The sequence below is a fragment of the Trichechus manatus genome, unplaced genomic scaffold (genome assembly GCF_000243295.1).
Source record: "Trichechus manatus latirostris isolate Lorelei unplaced genomic scaffold, TriManLat1.0 scaffold00009, whole genome shotgun sequence".
Lineage (NCBI taxonomy): Eukaryota > Metazoa > Chordata > Mammalia > Sirenia > Trichechidae > Trichechus > Trichechus manatus.
Window position 1 is genome coordinate 32,708,348 of NW_004443945.1, and position 18,131 is coordinate 32,726,478.

At 37.9% G+C, this 18,131-nt stretch overlaps 1 protein-coding gene across 1 annotated transcript in view; it reads right to left on the bottom strand.

Moving 5' to 3' along the window:
* CNBD1 (cyclic nucleotide binding domain containing 1) overlaps positions 1-18,131 on the bottom strand; it is a 484,737-nt gene that overhangs the window by 446,634 nt on the left and 19,972 nt on the right. Inside the window, exons 2-3 of the mRNA XM_004370829.1 lie at positions 15,616-15,685; positions 5,746-5,859 (exon numbers count right to left, since the gene is read on the bottom strand). Of these exons, the coding sequence (XP_004370886.1) occupies positions 5,746-5,859; positions 15,616-15,685 (184 nt within the window). The remainder of the gene's footprint in view (positions 1-5,745; positions 5,860-15,615; positions 15,686-18,131) is intronic.

Genomic DNA, 18,131 nt, shown 5'->3' on the forward strand with positions numbered 1-18,131 from the left:
TATATCAAATGATAATCCAAAAATATTATCTTCATTACACAAGTATCTCCTTAAAGTATCTGAAATTTCAAACAGAAAATGAAACCTTAGACTGATAGAGCTAAAAGGAGACTTAAATTTCATTTAGCCCAAACACTTCATTTTAGGTATTAGGTAACTGATGTCCAGATAGGCTGACTTCTCCAAAGTCATATAGTTAGTGAGTGACTAAATAGAAACTATATGTCAAGGCACTGCACATTCATTCTAATGGAATTCCATTTGTTAGCTGGATTCTAATACTGATCAGAATTTCCAAAAAGAGTTCTTATACATCCTGGCTCAGTTGTACTTAGTTGTACATGGACATAACTTTACAATTTCTTCCTGTACTAGATGTGTACGGTTTTCAGATAAGCATCTTCCTTCTTACTGCTACATTTGATGCTTGTTCAAGCATTCAATTCACTTTAATGAATTTTTCTGCTCTTTTTCTTTTCCTTTTGCATGTCCACCTTAGGTGAAATAATGTTGATTTTTATTAAGGGTGCAATTTAATGGATGTATAAATTAGAAATCATCAAGTTTTTTTTTTTAATCTTTGCCCATTTCAGCTCCTTATAAAATGATAATTTCTTCACATGATATGTCTGTTATTTTAGTTTACCATTTTTTTTCAATTAGTCAACTTCTATTTTGACTGATTCAGTGAATAAGAATCTTTTGGAAAAAAAATATATAACTGATCTTTCAGCACATCAATGGTTCCCCTTTAGCTTCTGCTACTATTGTTTTTGGCCTACACCCTCCTTTCAGTAAAATTCCCCTCATTGCTAACCACATCTTGCTTAATGTCTGCCAGCTAGAAGAAGACACCTGCTTCTGAATTTAACACAAATACGTTCTTAAAGTTAACTTGATTATTTTAAAACTCATTTACTTTTTTTATGTTGGCTACTCTTTTCTGGAATTAAAATGGTCAAAAACTAATATTTTTATCAAAGTCAAATAAGAAAATAACAAGCATACAGGCTTGCTTACAAATACTCAAATTTCTAAGTCCCGAACATGTCATATTTTGAATAAATACATTTTAACATAGGTTTCCACAATTCTGTTGACGCTTATTATTTGTTTCCTCACTGACCCAAGAATATATTGATTATAAGCCTTGGTTTTGTTGTTTAACATAGGATGGATATTAATTTTTTTATACCAAATAATGCAACAGTTTTTATAATTACTGTTAATAGGTATTAATTTCATCTTGTACCCCGGAGGGCGGTCATTATCTATAGTGACTATTTTCTTTGTGAAAGATACCCCAGCCTGCTCCTTCTGCTAATCATTTCTACACCACTGGGCAGAGGGGTTGATATGTGGCCCAGTATGAGCCAATTTCTTTCATTTTCCAGGAATATTCTGCCTGAGGATGGTGGGAAAAAATTCCCTTTTGTCTCTAGTGTCAGAGCTGTTACAAGTCCAATGCTTGGTTGCCGCACTCCCTGACACACTGAGGGAGCCCATGAGCACCAGGAGAGAATAGAGACAACTTACAAATACAAGCAGGGATGAAAGTGAGACCTGCAAGTGTTCCTGATTCTGTATCCAGTCTTCCTAGGGCCAGCTTCACCCTTCCTCTGGTTGGTTAGGAGATCCAATCCCATCGCTGTCGAGTCAATTCCAACTTATAGCCACCCTACAGGACAGAGTAGGACTGCCCCATAGGGTTTCTGAAGCTGTAATCTTTACAGAAGCAGACTGCCACATCTTTGTCCTCAGAGTGGCTGGTGGGTTCGAACTACCCATCTTTCAGTTAGCAGCCAAGGGCTTAACAACTGTACCACCAGGACTCCTTAGGGGAGCCATTAAGCTCTCTTTTTTGATGAGCTGTTGCTTTGAATCAGATTTGTTACACCCACAAGTCTGGACTAATTAATGATCTAATATGAAAACTGAAAGATGAATTGATAAAGATAAATTGTGCTTGAGTGATTATTAGTATAATCATTGCTTAAGGCTTCTCGCCCTTCTCAGATTGTAACCTCTACAGGAGCAAGGGCTATTATCTTACCCTATGGATCCCTTCCACCAGCGCAGTACTTGATACATAGTACAGATCTGGTAAACTTTACTTAATAAAAGAAGTAATTGAATGTAAATACAGGAAACTGGTTACAATGTCCAATTTTACACAAAATCATAATAAAGATTTCTTGATAACAGATTTTTTTTTTTTTTTTTTTACCCCTACACATTTGAATCACAGCAATCCTAAACCAGGGTCCTGATATTTGAAAATTATTTCTCATGATAATACTGAGCACTATGAAAGTATATAGTGTAAATCTGAGTAAATGTTCAAAGGCAAAGACAGACTGAGCTGTAGTTTACATACTCCGGGTAAAAATCTGTAGCATTTACTTGGGAATTTTAAAAATGTAGAAACTTAAAATTACATTTCAAAAATGTAAACTATTTACCAAAATCACTTTTATAACTACATTATTTTTTCACCTGAATAGATATAGCTTCAGGGAGCCATCTGGCTTTACAGTATTTCCAAGGCTCTTACAGTTCATTAAAAAACAAGAAGAGATAGTAAAGTTCTCATTTTTTGAGGAAAAGAGTTTTAAACTCATTGCAGAATAGTTTAAAAGTAGAAAGGCTATTTATATAAAAACTAGAATTTTGTTCTGATCAGTACATTTATAATAATTATATCTTCTATACATAGAATTTAAATGGAAAAATATAATATACTTATATATACATAAATATAAATGAGATTATACCAGTCTCTTCCTAATGCATTAAGGCTGCTCAAAATACTGATGGCTATGACAATCCAGGTTTTTTGTTACTGTTAAAAAGAATGATCATTAGTTTTATTGGGAACAGATATGTCATTTACCGCACAACATCATCATAAATAAATTTTATAATAGCCAGATAATCACAGCATTGTTAATTTCATCTACTTACTGAGATATAGAAATTATTTCATTTGTAGTCCCCAATAATTATAATGGTACTTTATATAATGTATCGCTTGCATTTTATTTAACCTGTTTGAAAAAGATAAAATTTCTTGACATACAGCATAATCCACATAGGACAACATTGCTCCTTATAGTTCAAGATAATAATAAAAGCTAGTATAATTAAAAATCTCTTTCAATGCATACCTCTGCAGGGAAAAAATGAGGGCAGTAGAGGTTAAGTGACTTCTCCAAAGTCATGTTGCTGCTATTGAGCAAAACAAATACTCAAATCTAAGTCTTCTGGGTCAAAATAATGTGCTCTTAAAACACACACACACAAACACACACAGCTGCCTCTCTATATGATTTCCTACATCTGTAAATACACCAAAATTTTACCTTGCCTAGCTGACTCATGAATAAATCTACTTTTAGATAACGATTGCAGTTCTAAGCAGTCCTTGATCTCAATCTTATCCTGTTCTTACATTATAGCTCAAGTAGAATTGTTTTCCAATGTCTCAGCCAGTTCTGATTATTTTCACTAACGTGAAATGGCTACAAATGGATATAATGGTTATATGAAGCATTTCTTCTACTCTTTGCATATGACTGTCCACCTTCAATATTTAGCAAATGCCTTGGCATTAGCCACTCTCATCAGCTGCCAGAAGCCCAGCAGGTGACATACTTTAAAGTCCTGTTATTGTAGCCATCACATGATATTTGCACTAAGGGAAATTATAGTGTTGAATCTGGCAACAACAATAGGTAAAGGTTGTTGATGAATAAGTTTATCAGTGCAGGTATTTAGTCTGCTGGGATTCATGTTTCCTCATCATTTTTATGCTGCTAAAAGATTCTCTGATGTACTTGAGCTCTATTCCCACCAGCTGGGTATACATATGTGTATCACATTCCACTGGAGGACCTGCATAGAAACCAAGCGATAGCTTTTTTACCATCAACAAGACAGGGTATATATTAATTGTAATTAAACTGAAAGAAGGCTTTACCTCTTTGATCTTTAATCTATTCATGAATTTACAGCATTAAGCCAATTAAAAAATGACAGATTCCTTTTAATCGTGTATCATTCAGGGTTCCTTTGGTTACAAGTGACAGAAAACTCAGTGACACTGGCTTGAGTGGGAAAAAAAAAATCTAGTTGCTCAAGTAACTGAACAGTCCAGTGGAAGCTCCAGCTTCAGGAACGGCTGAACCCAGCCATTCAAACAATGTCATCACTCTCCCTGTGGCTGTGGATAATTTCTGGGTTACATGCCCATTCTTCAACCAATCTCTGTGACTCTGGTTAACAGGCCCTAAGCACATAACCATTTTTGTTGTGGGGTCAGGAACAGTTCCATAATAAGGACATGAACTGAGTTTGGGGCCTTGGGACCAAAATAAGAAGGAAATGGTGCTGACAGGCAAACTCCACAAATGTTCAAAATGCATACCCTTAGGTGAGTTTCCCCAGTCTTCCTCATTCCTGAATTACTAGCTTTTGAAACCCATCTCCTCTCAAGATGGAGAATTTTTGCAGAGATTAGTAACATGTCCTAGGGTTCAGGGTTTAGTTGCTCTTGTCAAGCCTGACTACCATTTCATAGCCCTATTGAATGGTAATTAAATGGGTACAGTTTCAGCAGCATTTACTTAGTCAAAAATGCTTGAAGGGCTTGAGATGATTGAGTTCTGTGATTGAGTTTCTATAATAATGAAAATGGGTCAGTGGTTCCCATGCTGATATCCTCCAACCCCTGGGAATATATCTTTTATAATAATTTTATTTGGATTTTCACCTTTATGTTGCTGATGTAAATAAATAAAAACATATTCTTCATCAACTCCCTTATCTAGAGCCTGCAAATAGAGTTCCCATGGAGCAAAACATGGTTATTTAGTCCCAGTTATGTGTCAGTCCATCTGCTAAGCATTGGAAATACAAATACAGGCTAGTAAATGTACAAACGAAATGCAATCTTACAGGTATGGCAATAGAAATTATACAGAGGAACAATCAGGGAGAAAGGCAGTGGGATGGTCGGGAAGATGATCAAACCATTTCTACTTGAGTAGTAGGGGGAGAGAGTTGCATGTCCATGATAAGATGTCCAGGGAAAAACTGTGGGAATGATATCCAAATGTCTTTTTGGATTTAATGCTACACTGATGTAAGAAGCTTACAGTTCCACTGGGGCTGGGGAAAATTAGAGAGAAGCAGCATCATATCATGATCAGACAACCCATTTCCATTCTGTCCAGGAAAGGCAGTCTTACCTGCAACACACTTAAGTAGTCTCATTCTTTGCTTTGAAAATACATGAAATGCATTTAAATATAGGTCCACCTAGAAGCAGGAGCCCAGTAAAAACCACTTCTCAAATGCCTTTCAGTGGCCCTCTTTGTCATTCATTCCTTACTACATAACACACTTCCAAATATCCACTACCCACAAACTATTTCCATGAGAAAGTTCCTCATGAAACCCCACAGAGTAATTAAGTCCTTTCATAGACACCACATTTATCAAAAACATTAACAACTGTTTGACAAAATATTTGATTAAATACTCTCTGCAACAGTAGACAGATATTACTGCTCAATAAGAAAATGAATTTACCTCTACCTACCAATCCCCATTCAGTTCCCAGGTAGCTCGCTTGCACTGAGTGCTGGGAATTGATCAAATGCTTTTCATTTTTGAATTCCACTTGTTCTTTCATACACACACACACACACATCAACCTCCTTTCGAAAGACGACATCATATTACCTTTTTGGCTCCAGTTTGGTAAGCTTAGGCATCCTGAGGTTTTTGTGCAGGAATATTTTAGGATATTGCTTCAAAAAGGTATTGTGAGAAGCTTGGATACTGCAACTACTGGTGCTTTAAAAAAAGAGAGAGGAGGAAATTAAATTATAAGTATCCGGGAATAATAGATTCCAAGGGAAATAGTTTTAACTCAATATATAAAGCTTAATTCTATAGTGTTTATCTAGGCTAAGAAGCAAATGAGAAAAATAAGAAACATAAATATTTTGTGTCTTCAACTGGACTAAACCAAAGCTAAGAAGTTTCCTGAATACAACCAAACCCTTCGAGGGACAGAGCAGCAGGGGCAGGGGTCTGGGGACCATGGTTTCAGGGAACATCTAGATCAATTGGCATAACAAAGTTTATTAAGAAAATGTTCTGCATCACACGTTGGTGAGTGACATCTAGGGTCTTAAAAGCTAGTGAGCAGCCATCTAAGATGCATCAATTGGTCCCAACCCACCTGGAGTAAAGGAGAATGAAGAACACCATAGACACAAGGAAAGTATTAGCCTAAGAGACAGAAAGTGCCACATAAACCAAAGACTTTATCAGTCTGTGACCAGAAGAACTAGATGGTGCCCGGCTACCACCAATGACCACCCTGACAGGGAACACAACAGAGAGTCCCTGATGGAGCAGGAGAAAAGTGGAGTCCAGAACTCAAATTCTAGTAAAAAGACCAGACTTAATGGTTTGATTGAGACTGGAGGGACCCTGGAAGACACGGCCCCTAGACTCTCTGTTAGCCCAAAACTAAAACTATACCCAAGGCCAACTCTTCAGACAAAGATTAGACTAGACTATGGGACATAAAATGATACTCTTGAAACGTGCTTGGCGCAAGTAGAATCATGAGACCTAAATGGGTGGCTCCTGTCCAGAAGCGAGATGAGAAACCAGAGAGGGTCAGGAGCTGGTTTAATGGACATGGGAAATCCGGGGTGGAAAGGAGGAGTGCGCTGTCACAGTATAGGGAAAGCAACAAGTGTCACATAACAATGTATGTATAAATTTTTTGTATGAGAGACTAACTTGAATTGTAAACTTTCACTTAAAGCACAACAATTTGAAAAAATATACATTTTGTGCCTTAAAAATTGTGTGTCTTGGTGAGAAATATTTTAAGAAACACTAAATTTATGGCAATGGCAATGTTAAAAAACTAATTTTTTAGGCTGAGCCCTCTTAAAACACTTATTTCTATAATTAAGTAAAGGTCTTCTATAATATACCTCATAATTAAATTGCCTCCAAAATGATTCATGAAATAGTTTACATATACATTGCTGGAGAGGATATTTATCTGAATCTTTATAACGATTTATGGAAAAATCTCAAGAGTCATTTCTTAGGTCTGGAATAGAGATGTGTTAGCCCAAAAATCAGCAGTTTCCAAACCCAGGAGATCACAAGAATCTTATGAGATGCTTTTCATAAGTACAGATTTCTGATTCTTTTCTAGATTTACTGAAGCATAATCTCCAAACGTGGAGCCTGGGTTTCTCTACTTTAAATATCTTCCTCTAGGTCATTCTTATTTGCAGCCAGGTTTAGATCCACTGAAAATATAAAAAATGCTAATACTCTAACAGATATTGGTGACAATTGCACAACATGATTAATGTCACTAGATTGTATAATTGAAAAATCCTGAATTGGCAAACAGTGTTTATATATATTTTTACAACAATAAAAAATAGTACATCCTTAAAAAATGCCAATACTCAATATCCACTGGAATATAAAAAATTGTCATTCAATGCCAGGTAATGACATTTGTTTGTGGAAATTCTGTCTCATTCAATTTTCAATTGACAACCACCATGAAAAGTTGGTCATTTTTTTTTAATGCTAAACATTCATCTTGACAGCTTATTTTGATAATTATCAAAAATAATCATACTTCAAATTGAACACTGATAAACATCTTAGTCAATATTTGCCTCACAACAATAAGTATAGAAATCCAAAGCCTCAAGAGAAGACTTTTCTTATTCCGCTGTTAATTTACATAACAATAACACATTTTAAAATATTTATAACAGCTTTTTTTTTTCTCTTGGCCAAAGTTCCTAAAACACCATGCTGATGTTTTATACAAGACAAATATATACTTTAAGGATTGTATTTAATTTATTCAAACAATGTAATGTGGATGTGATTTAATATGATATTAGGCATCGTCATTCTTATTCTCACACTATATAGATGCACTGTTATGGTTATTAGGTGCTGTCGAGTCACTTCCAATTCATAACAACCCCATGCACAACAGAACCAAACACTGCCTGGTCCTGCACCATTCTCATGGTCATTGCTATGCTTGAGTCCATCGTTGCAGCTGTTTCAGTCTATGTCATTGAGGGTCTTCCTCTCTTTTGATAACCCTCTACTTTACCAAGCACAATGTATCTCTCCAGGGACTGGTCACTCTTGAATATAATGCCTCCCAAGTATGTGCCAAGCATTATTCTAGGCAGTTCACATGTATTGGGTCATTTAATCCATACACGACTATATTAGGTAAATACTCCTCTCTTTCCCATCTTATATATGAAGAAACTGAGGCCCAAAGAAGTACAAAAGTGTGGCCTCCTTAATTTGTCTACATGGAGTCCGTGCTACCAGGTTTTAAACCTTATTCCAGTCTGTGCTCTGGATAAATCATCTCTGGAATTCCTAAACAGTTTATACCAAAATACTGAGACCTTCATTCTTGTCATTTTCTATGTGTATGACTGATATGTCTGCTTCATCTAATCCTTGGAAATTTTCCAGATGTGGTAGCTGATGTACATGGACCCAGTGTTTTTGATCTGGGTCTCCAAAATAGAGCATCTAAGAAGTGAAAGGCCAAAATGGAAGAGTCAAATGCTAGAGGTAGAGATGGCATTATGTTTCAGAATGAGCCCTAAGTGCCCTATGACGCTGTAAAAACAGCTTAGGGGAGGTGCCTGACCTCCTGTAACTTCACAAAGGGAAAGGAGAATCAAGATCAATAGCCCAAGGCTGATTCCTGTGAGGCGGGGGTCAGACATGCCTTCTTTCCCCACCATCTTTACCAATTCTGACACCAACTGTCCAACCCGCGGCACTCTCTACTTCTCTGCTTAGTTCGATAATTCATTGCAATGGCCACACAGAACTCACAGGCTATGCTTGTGATTATGGGGTTTATTAGGGAAGTAACAGGTTACAATTCAGGCTCAGGAACACTCAAGGATACAGTTCTTCCATCAGGGCAGCCTCTTCACGGCCGTGCTTGCAGGCACACCTCTCCCTGGTCCTCAGTCTCTGCCCAAAGGCACTCAGCTTTCTCACTCCAAGGGCCAGGAAGCCCACCACACCGTCTACTGCTTCTGCATCTCTGCTGCCACCGCTTCTCACTGTCTTCAGGGTTACAGCCCCCTCTCTCTCTCTCTTTCTCTCTCTCTCAGTCTCCTGCTTCCAGGAGCTTCTCAGAGCAGGGATCCCAGGTCCAAAGGATGAACTACTCCTGGCTGTTCTTCCCTGGTGGTGGTGGGATTCTTCTCCTTCCCACCTCCAGGATGGCTTATTTCAAGCCCAGCAGGATGGCAAAACTAACCAGTCCCTTTGGTGGGCCACAATTACCATATCTGCACAGTCCCACCCAATCACTTGGGTGGAAGTTACAAGATCATGGCTAGAAAGGCCACACAAAAGCAATCTATGGCACCCCAGGCCAGACGCTGTATGATGTATGTCATAACAATGTAATGTGGCAGGATATTCCTATTTCTGAGTTCTTTGCTGAAACAAAAACATACAGTTGTGTGTTCAGTCTAAATGCATTATTGTCTACAGCCATATGAAATCATCCGTAAATTAACACATCTAAATATGGATGAGAGAGCTGGGTTAGGGAAGACATAAAATAGACATAATGAGAAAGTCAGGGACAAGGGAAAAATTTTAGAATTATAGTAGGGTTGGAGAGTAGGTGTCGTGACCCAACTAACTATCTGACATTTGAATACTATCCAGAAGATACTTCTGATTATTTCCCAAACTGAGTAAACACCAACTACGGACGAGAAACTCAGCACCTCATTAAAGCTCACCTGCAAAGAAGCTCACTCAACAAGGAAGGAGCTCTAAGTTCCTCATGTGGATGAAGCAGAGATACATCGAAAAGCTCCAGTTTTACATACCAGAACTCTAGAGCACTTTCAAAATGCTCTATATTCATGGATAACAAAATCAAATGCTTACAGTGGCCAAGCAGGTATCATGAGTGAAACAGGCCAGATGGGGACTGTGGTGAACTGGAGAGTGTGCCTACAAAAAGGGAGCCACAACTCGGTTCTTATGCTTATTTTTGTCATACACTAATATAGGTCTAATGTGTTCAGATTTTGCAATTTTTAAAGAAACCAGAAACCCGAACTCCTGTGTGAAAATTTCTGATTTTTAAATGTTAGTAAATTAAGAAAAAATTTAAGTGTGGTATGGCTTAATTAAAACAAGTCTACTTAATTAAAGCAAGTCTAATGCCCCAAGGCAAAAGGAAGAACACCAGTTAATGACCTTAGCTTAGCAGGGTTTTCTGCTTCTCACGTGTTGCCACTTTATTAAGTAATCCTATGTTGAGAAATATGCATCTGTCAGTTTGTCATACTATGGGGACTTACATGTTGCTGTGATGCTGGAAGCTATGCCACCAGTATTCAAATACCATCAGGGTCACCCATGGCAGACAGGTTTCAGTTAAGCTTCCAGACTAAGACAGACTAGGAAGAACCTGATGGTCTACTTCTGAAAAGAATTAGCCAGTGAAAATCTTATGAATAGTAGCGGAACATTGTCTCACATAGTGCCAGAAGCTGAGCCCCTCAGGTAGACAACGGAGGAAAAGCTGCCTCCTCAGAGCTGAGTAGACCTTAATGCTGTGGATGGAGTCAAGCTTTTGGGACCTTCATTTGCTGATTTGGCATGACTCAAAATGAGAAGAAACAGCTGCAAACATCCATTAATAATCAGAATGTGGAATGTACAAAGCACGAATCTAGGAAAATTGGAAATAGTCAAAAATGAAATGGAACACACAAACATCAGTATCCTAGGCATTAGTGAGCTGAAATGGGCTGATATTGGCCATTTTGAATCAGACAATCATATGGTCTACAATGCTGGAAATGAAAACTTGAAGAGGAATGGAGTTGCATTCATCATCAAAAAGAATATTTCAAGATCTATCCTAAAGTATAACGCTGTCAGTGATAGGATAACATCCATATGCCTACAAGGAAGACCAATTAATACAAATATTATTCAAATTTATGGACCAACCACTAAGGCCATAGATGAAGAAATTGAAGATTTTTATCAACTTCTGCAGTCTGAAATTGATCAAACATGCAATCAGGATGCATTGATAATTACTGGTGATTGGAATGCAAAGTTGGAAACAAAGAAGAGGGATAGTAGGAAATATGGCCTTGGTGATAGAAACTATGCCAGAGATCACATGATAGAATTTTGCAAGACCAATGACTTCTTCATTGCATATACTTTTGGCCAACATAAACAGTGACTATACATGTGGACCTTGCCAGATAGAATACACAGGAATCAAATCAACTACATCTGTGGAAAGAGATGATGGAAAAGCTCAATATCATCAGTCAGAACAAGGCCAGGGGCCAACTGCAGAACAGACCATCAATTGCTCACATACAAGTTCAAGCTGAAGCTAAAGAAAATTAGAACAAGTTCATGAAAGCCAAAGTGCAACCTTAAGTATATCCCACCTGAATTTAGAGACCATCTCAAGAATAGATTTGTCACACTGAACGCTAATGACTGAAGACCAGACAAGTTGTGGAATGACATCAAGGGCTTCATACATGAAGAAAGCAAGAGGTCATTAAAAAGACAGGAAAGAAAGAAAAGACCAAAATGGATGTCAGAAGAGACTGTGAAACTTGTTCTTGAATATCGAGTAGCTAAAGCAGTCGGAAAAAATTCTGAAGTAAAAGAGCTGAACTGAAGATTTCAAAGGGCAGCTTCAGAAGACAAAGTAAAGTATTATAATGGCATGTGCAAAGACCTGGAGTTAGAAAACTAAAAGGGAAGAACACACTTGGCATCTCTCAAGCTGAAAGAACAGAAGAAAAAATTCAAGCCTCAAGTTGCAATATTGAAGGTGTCTAAGAGGAAAACATTAAACAACACAGGAAGCATCAAAACAAGATGGAAGGGATACATACACTCACTACACCAAAAATAATTAGTTGATGTTCAACCATATCAGGAGGTAGCATATGATCTGGAACAAAAGGAAGAGGTCCAAGCTTCACTGAAGGCATCGGTGAAAAACAAGTCTCCAGGAATGGATGGAATACCAACTGAGATGTTTCAACAAATGGATGCAACGCTGGAAGTGCTCACTCATCCATGCCAAGAAATTTGGAAGACAGCTAACTGGTCAATCGACTGGAAGAGATCCACATTTATGCCTATTCCAGAGAAAGGTGATCCAGTAGAATGCAGAGATTATCGAACAATATCATTAATATCACATGCAAGTAAAATTTTGCTGAAGATCATTCAAAAGTGGTTGCAGCAGTACATCAACACGGAACTGCCAGAAATTCAAGCTGGATTCAGAAGGGTATGTGGAATGAGAGATATCACTGCTGATGTCAGATGGATCCTGGCTGAAAGCAGAGAATACCAGAAAGATGTTTACCTGTGTCTTATTGACTATGCAAAGGCATTTGACTGTGGATCATAACAACTTATGGATAACGTGTGAAGAATGGGAATTCCAGAACACTTAACTGTGCTCCTGAGGAAAGTGTACATAGATCAAGAAGCAGTCATTCGAACAGAACAAGGGGATACTGCGTAGTTTAAAGTCAGGAAAGGTGTGCATCAGGGTTGTATCCTTTCACTGTACTTATTCAATCTGTATGCTGAGCAAATAATCTGAGAAGCTAGAATATATATGGAGGAAGACTCATTAACAACCTGCAATATGCAGATGACACAACCTTGCTTGCTGAAAGTGAAGAAGACTTGAAGCACTTACTGGTGCAAATCAAAGACTACAGCCTTAACTATGGATTACACCTCAACAAAAAGGAAACAAAAATCCTCACAAGTGAACCAATAAGCAACATCATGATAAATGGAGAAAAGATTGAAGTTGTCAAGATTTCATTTTATTTGGATCCACAATTAACGCCCATGAAAGTAGCAGTCAAGAAATCAAACGATGCATTATATTGGGCAAATCTGCTACAAAAGACCTCTTAAAGTGTTAAAAAGCAAAGATGTCACCTTGAAGATTAAGGTGTGCCTGACCCAAGCCATGGTGTTTTCAATAGCCTCACAGGCATGAGAAAGCTGGACAAGCAATAAGGAAGATCAGAGAAGAACTGATGCCTTTGAATCATGGTGTTGGTGAAGAACATTGAATATACCATGGACTGCCAAAACAATCTGTCAAATCTGTCTTGGAAGAAGTATAGCCAGAATGCTTCTTACAGGCAAGGATGGCAAGGCTTCGTTTCACACACTTTGGACATGTTATCAGGAGGGATCAGTCCCTGGAGAAGGATATCATGCTTGGTAAAGTACAGAGTCAGCAAAAAAGTGGAAAACCTCAACCAGACGGATTGACACAGTGGCTGCAAAAACGGTCTGAAGCATAACAACTATTGTGAGGATGGCACAGGACCTGGCAGTGTTTTGTTCTGTTGTACATAGGGTCACTATGAGTTGGAACTGACTCGATGGCACGTAACACAACAATGATGAGAAATGGAGCCTTGCTGGCACAGTGGTTAAGATCTCGGCTGCTAACCAAAAATCTGGCAATTCAATCCACAAGTCACTCCTTGGAAACCCTGTGGGGCAGTTCTATTCTGTCCTATAGGGTCACTATGAGTCAGAATTGACTAGACAGCAATGGGTTTAGTTTTGGTTTGGTAGGATGAGAAATGAGAGAACCCTAGTCTTGGAGTCAAGATGATATGGATTGAAGTACTAACTTTACTACTTCATTTTTATATAAACTTAGGCAGATTATTTAAATTTTATATGCCTCATTTCCTTATCTGCAAAAATAATGGCTGTCTAAATAATAAGAGCATTTCCAGTTCTAATATTCAGTGACTGTATGCTTATCTCAAAGACTGCTGTATGCTCCCTCAAATCTGTATCTTATTCATGTGGACCTAGACTACATTTCCCAACCTCCCTTGCAGTTAGTGTGATCATATGACTGAGTTCTAGCCTATGGAATATGGAATAGGGAGTAGAAGAGATATGCACCAAACTTCATACAGTACTCATGGAAATACCCTACTACCTCGCCCACAGAAGATTCTTCATGTCCTTTCTCTTTCTAGCTTGAAGCAGAGGAGCATGGTGGTCTTGGAAGCCATGTAATAAAGCTGGCAGAGCAAAAGTTTGGAAGGGGCTGAATTCTTAAACTAGAACAGCCTGCTGATCAAAAATACTCCTTTGGGTATTGAAGGGACGGATAAATAAACTTCTATTGTATTAAGCCACTAAGATTTAACGTTTATTTACAGCAGGTAGAATTATCCAAACTAATACAATATTTCTTCTACATCCCACTCAGTTCTGCTCACAGGTCAGGGAACATAATAAGCTCTTAATAAAATACTTATTGATTAATTGTAGTATTTATGTGTTTTTCCTGAGGCAATTTATATTTTTACTTTAAATTAATTAAAACAAGTCATAAAAGTTGAATCCGTTCAACCTTTTATAGATTGTTTCCTCACGAATTTGTTTTATAAATATTGTAGCATCTACACATTTATTTGATGAAAATTGAAAGAAATATGAATGTTACTCTTGCATATAAGGGGGCAGTTTCAATTTGATATGAATTAAGCTAATTTTATGTGTGCCTGTGTATATCTATACGTAAATATATACATATATGCATGCATATATGTACATATAATGAATTTCATCCTTTTATTACAATATGACTGGAAAAAAATGTCCTTTGCTGAAAGGCACTGGGAGTAGGGAAAAGTCCAGGGGTGAACAGAAAAAAATTCCTCTTGGTGGAAATTCAAGGAGTAGCAAAGAAGTGTGCCTGCCTGTCTTTGGAAACGAAGAAATGGGAAGGATACAGATGAAGATATAGAAATAATCTGAAGTGGTTAAGAGAATGTGACTAAGAGATATTTTAAAGGAGAAAAAGAAAGTCTGTAAACCTAAGGCATTTTCTCAACATTTTCTCAGAACTTGCCCATAAAAAATGAGGCAAGGTCCTCTGCTGAGTGAAGGAAGAGGGAGGGGATAGACACTGATGGATATGGAAGAAAATAACCAGTTTTATAATTTTAAAAATCCAAGTTGGAAAACAGAGTTGGAAAGAAAATAGATTTTTTAAATTATATCTTCAAGTATCACATATCTTAGGAATCCAGAGCTTAGAACAGTGATATATCCTAGTTCTTTGGCTCCAGCATATTTCAACTAGGCATCCTCTATCCACTGCTAAAGTACTTATTTCATTCAAGGTTTGTGTTTCCAACCACTTACAGTTCTTTCCTCTTATGATTGCTTTTTAAGTACTAGAAAGAGTATGAGTTATGTTTGCTTCACATTAAATTGTTTCCCTAAAAATATGACATATACATTCTGTTCCTTCAAACTGAAGAAATAACTTCCAGGTTTTCAAATGTTTTTATCTGTGTGGTAACTCAGGGCACCTATGAGAGTCAACAATGGTTTATTACTATGCTTTATCCATAAAACAAACACATTCACATTCATTTGAACAACAGAAAAGGAAATACATGCACTACTTACCTGTGTTGTCCCCTAATGTGGCATAATGCATTCAACTGACCATAATTAATGTGCTTAGGAAGTTTCAAACCTGCAAAAAAAAATTAAAAATGGGTTATTTTCCGTAATCTTATTAACCAAGTATGCAAATAGTTCCATGGTGAATATTCTTCATATTAAAAGAATTCAGTGACTATGGAAGAGAAGTATTAACAGTCTTTGTGTGATACACAAGAATTGAATAGGGTGATTAAAATGAGGAAAGAATTTAATATTCCTCATTATGCCAAAACTGGTTGTTGTTTTTTTCTTTTTTTAACTCCAATAAATACTGGAGTTTCTGTGCACCATAAAATGGCACTCCTCTGAAAGCAAGCCTTTCAGAATACCCGTCCTACACCTGTAGAATCTGAACTGGTTTCCAAAGAATCCCTGGTTGCACAGTGGTTAAGAGTTTGGCTGCTAATCAAAAAAGGTCAGCAGTTTGAATCCACCAGCTGCTTTTTGGAAACTATATGGGGCAGTTCTACCCTATACCTATAGGGTTGCTTTGAGTCCGACTCAACTGCAACGGGTTTAGTTTGGACTTTTTCAAAGTCCAGATGTAACCATTCAAAGTTTTGTCTCCCTCTCCTTGCAAAATCCCACTCCTTAGCCCTTCCCCTCAATGTCTCTCTCCTTCTGTTTCCTCCTCCTCCTCTTTCTCCTTCTGTTTCCTCCTCCTCCCTCTGCCTCCTCCTCCCTCTGCTCTCTTCTCCTCCCCGTTCCGTCCCCTCCTCCTCCTTCTCCTTCTGTCTCCTCCTCAGGTACTCCCTCCTCCTCCTCCTCCTCTCTGTTGCTTTCTCTGGAATGCTGGTAATTTTGATTGAATCCAACGCAAGCCCCCATCTTTGGCTAGCCCCTATTCAGAGCACCTTCCCCCATTTGGATTCAGTTTGCAGTTCTTCTGAAGCCCAGATCTAAGTCAAATCACATAGGATTCCTTAAGCGCATCAAGATAGTAACTGTGGAACACTTGATATTCTTCCTCAGTGCCAGAACATATTGACATCTTTTAAGGGTGATATAAGGAAGGCGGAGTACTGAGTATCGTAAGCATCTTTATAACGATGGGCACTCGCATCACAGGCCCTCTGGTTACTCAAGGAGAATAAATGTTATTTGAAATGTTGCAAAACAGAAAGCAGTAATGAATACTAGCTTATATGTATTATTCCTTCCCTAATGAAAATATATTGAAAAAAATCAGAAGCTTGAAAAGATATTGACAAAGTCAGTAACTTAATGCATTTTTAACACTTTTTAAAAGGCATACTTTGATCACATTCAAATAATGAAGAATTGGAATTTGACATGCCCAAATTTCTCCATTTAATTTCAGTTTCCTGAATCATAAAATTTCACTTTGTATAAGCCTATTGTGATCTAAAGAATAATCAGCCATAATAGACACCACTTTCTAAATACGAAATTAAAATAAGGGAAATTTAAACAGAAAACTGATTGCTATCCACATAAATCATATCATTTAATAAATCTGAAAATATTGATAATATTGATTACATGATTTAGGATTTTTTTTTACCGACATTACTCATTTATGCTTCAAACAAAAATTATAAATTTTGTTTAGCACCATATAATCCAAGTTTCAGCTTGTAAACATCAAAAATACATTTTAGTATGCTTACTAATATTCTGACATAGGATATTTCATAAAATCTTAACTGTAGCAGATTACAAAATGCATAGATTATGAGGGGATTTCTATGAGGTATTCATTTAGCCTATTTTCCTAATACTCTTCAAGAACAGGGTCAGTATAACCTTGGTGACTGGTGTGGGCAGGAAAAGGATGATGCCCTAGAGATTTGGTGCAGTGCAGTGAATTGCTTTCATATGGCCTTTCTAGCCATGGTCTTGAAACTCCCAGCAGAATGATTGACTGAGACTATGCAAATAAGATGTGTCAAACCCTTGCAGGAATTAGACAGTTTACTAAGGCTATGCAAATAAGGTGATGATGGCCTACAAGGGGATTGGTTGATTTTGCCAGCCTGCTAGGCTTAAAAAAGCTATGCCCACAGAGGTTCAGGGGGACCTCACTACCATCAAGAAGACAAGTCTGGAGCAGAGCATGTCCTTTGGACCAAGGACCCAGGGTCCCTGTGCTGAGAACCTCCTAGACCCAGAAGAAAGAACGAATGCTGAAGACAGCGAAAGAGACAGTGGAGCGAGCGAGCCTACTTGGCCCACAGAGTGAGAGCTGAACAACTTCAGGCTGGAAGCTTGCCAGCATTGCTGAAAGAGCTGTAATACTTGCTCATGCAGGGGTCTTCCTATAGCAGGGGCGAGCTGAACACTTCTGGACAGGAGGCTTGCCAGTGGAGGTAAAAAGTTGTAACGCTTGTGCAGGGCAAGAGGGGCCTGAGTGAACACCATGCAAGGGTTGCATGACCCCCCCAACCCCAGAAGCTGGAGTTCAGGTAGTGTGGCAGCAAGAAAGCCCCACAGGCTCTGGTAGCATGGCGAGAGCC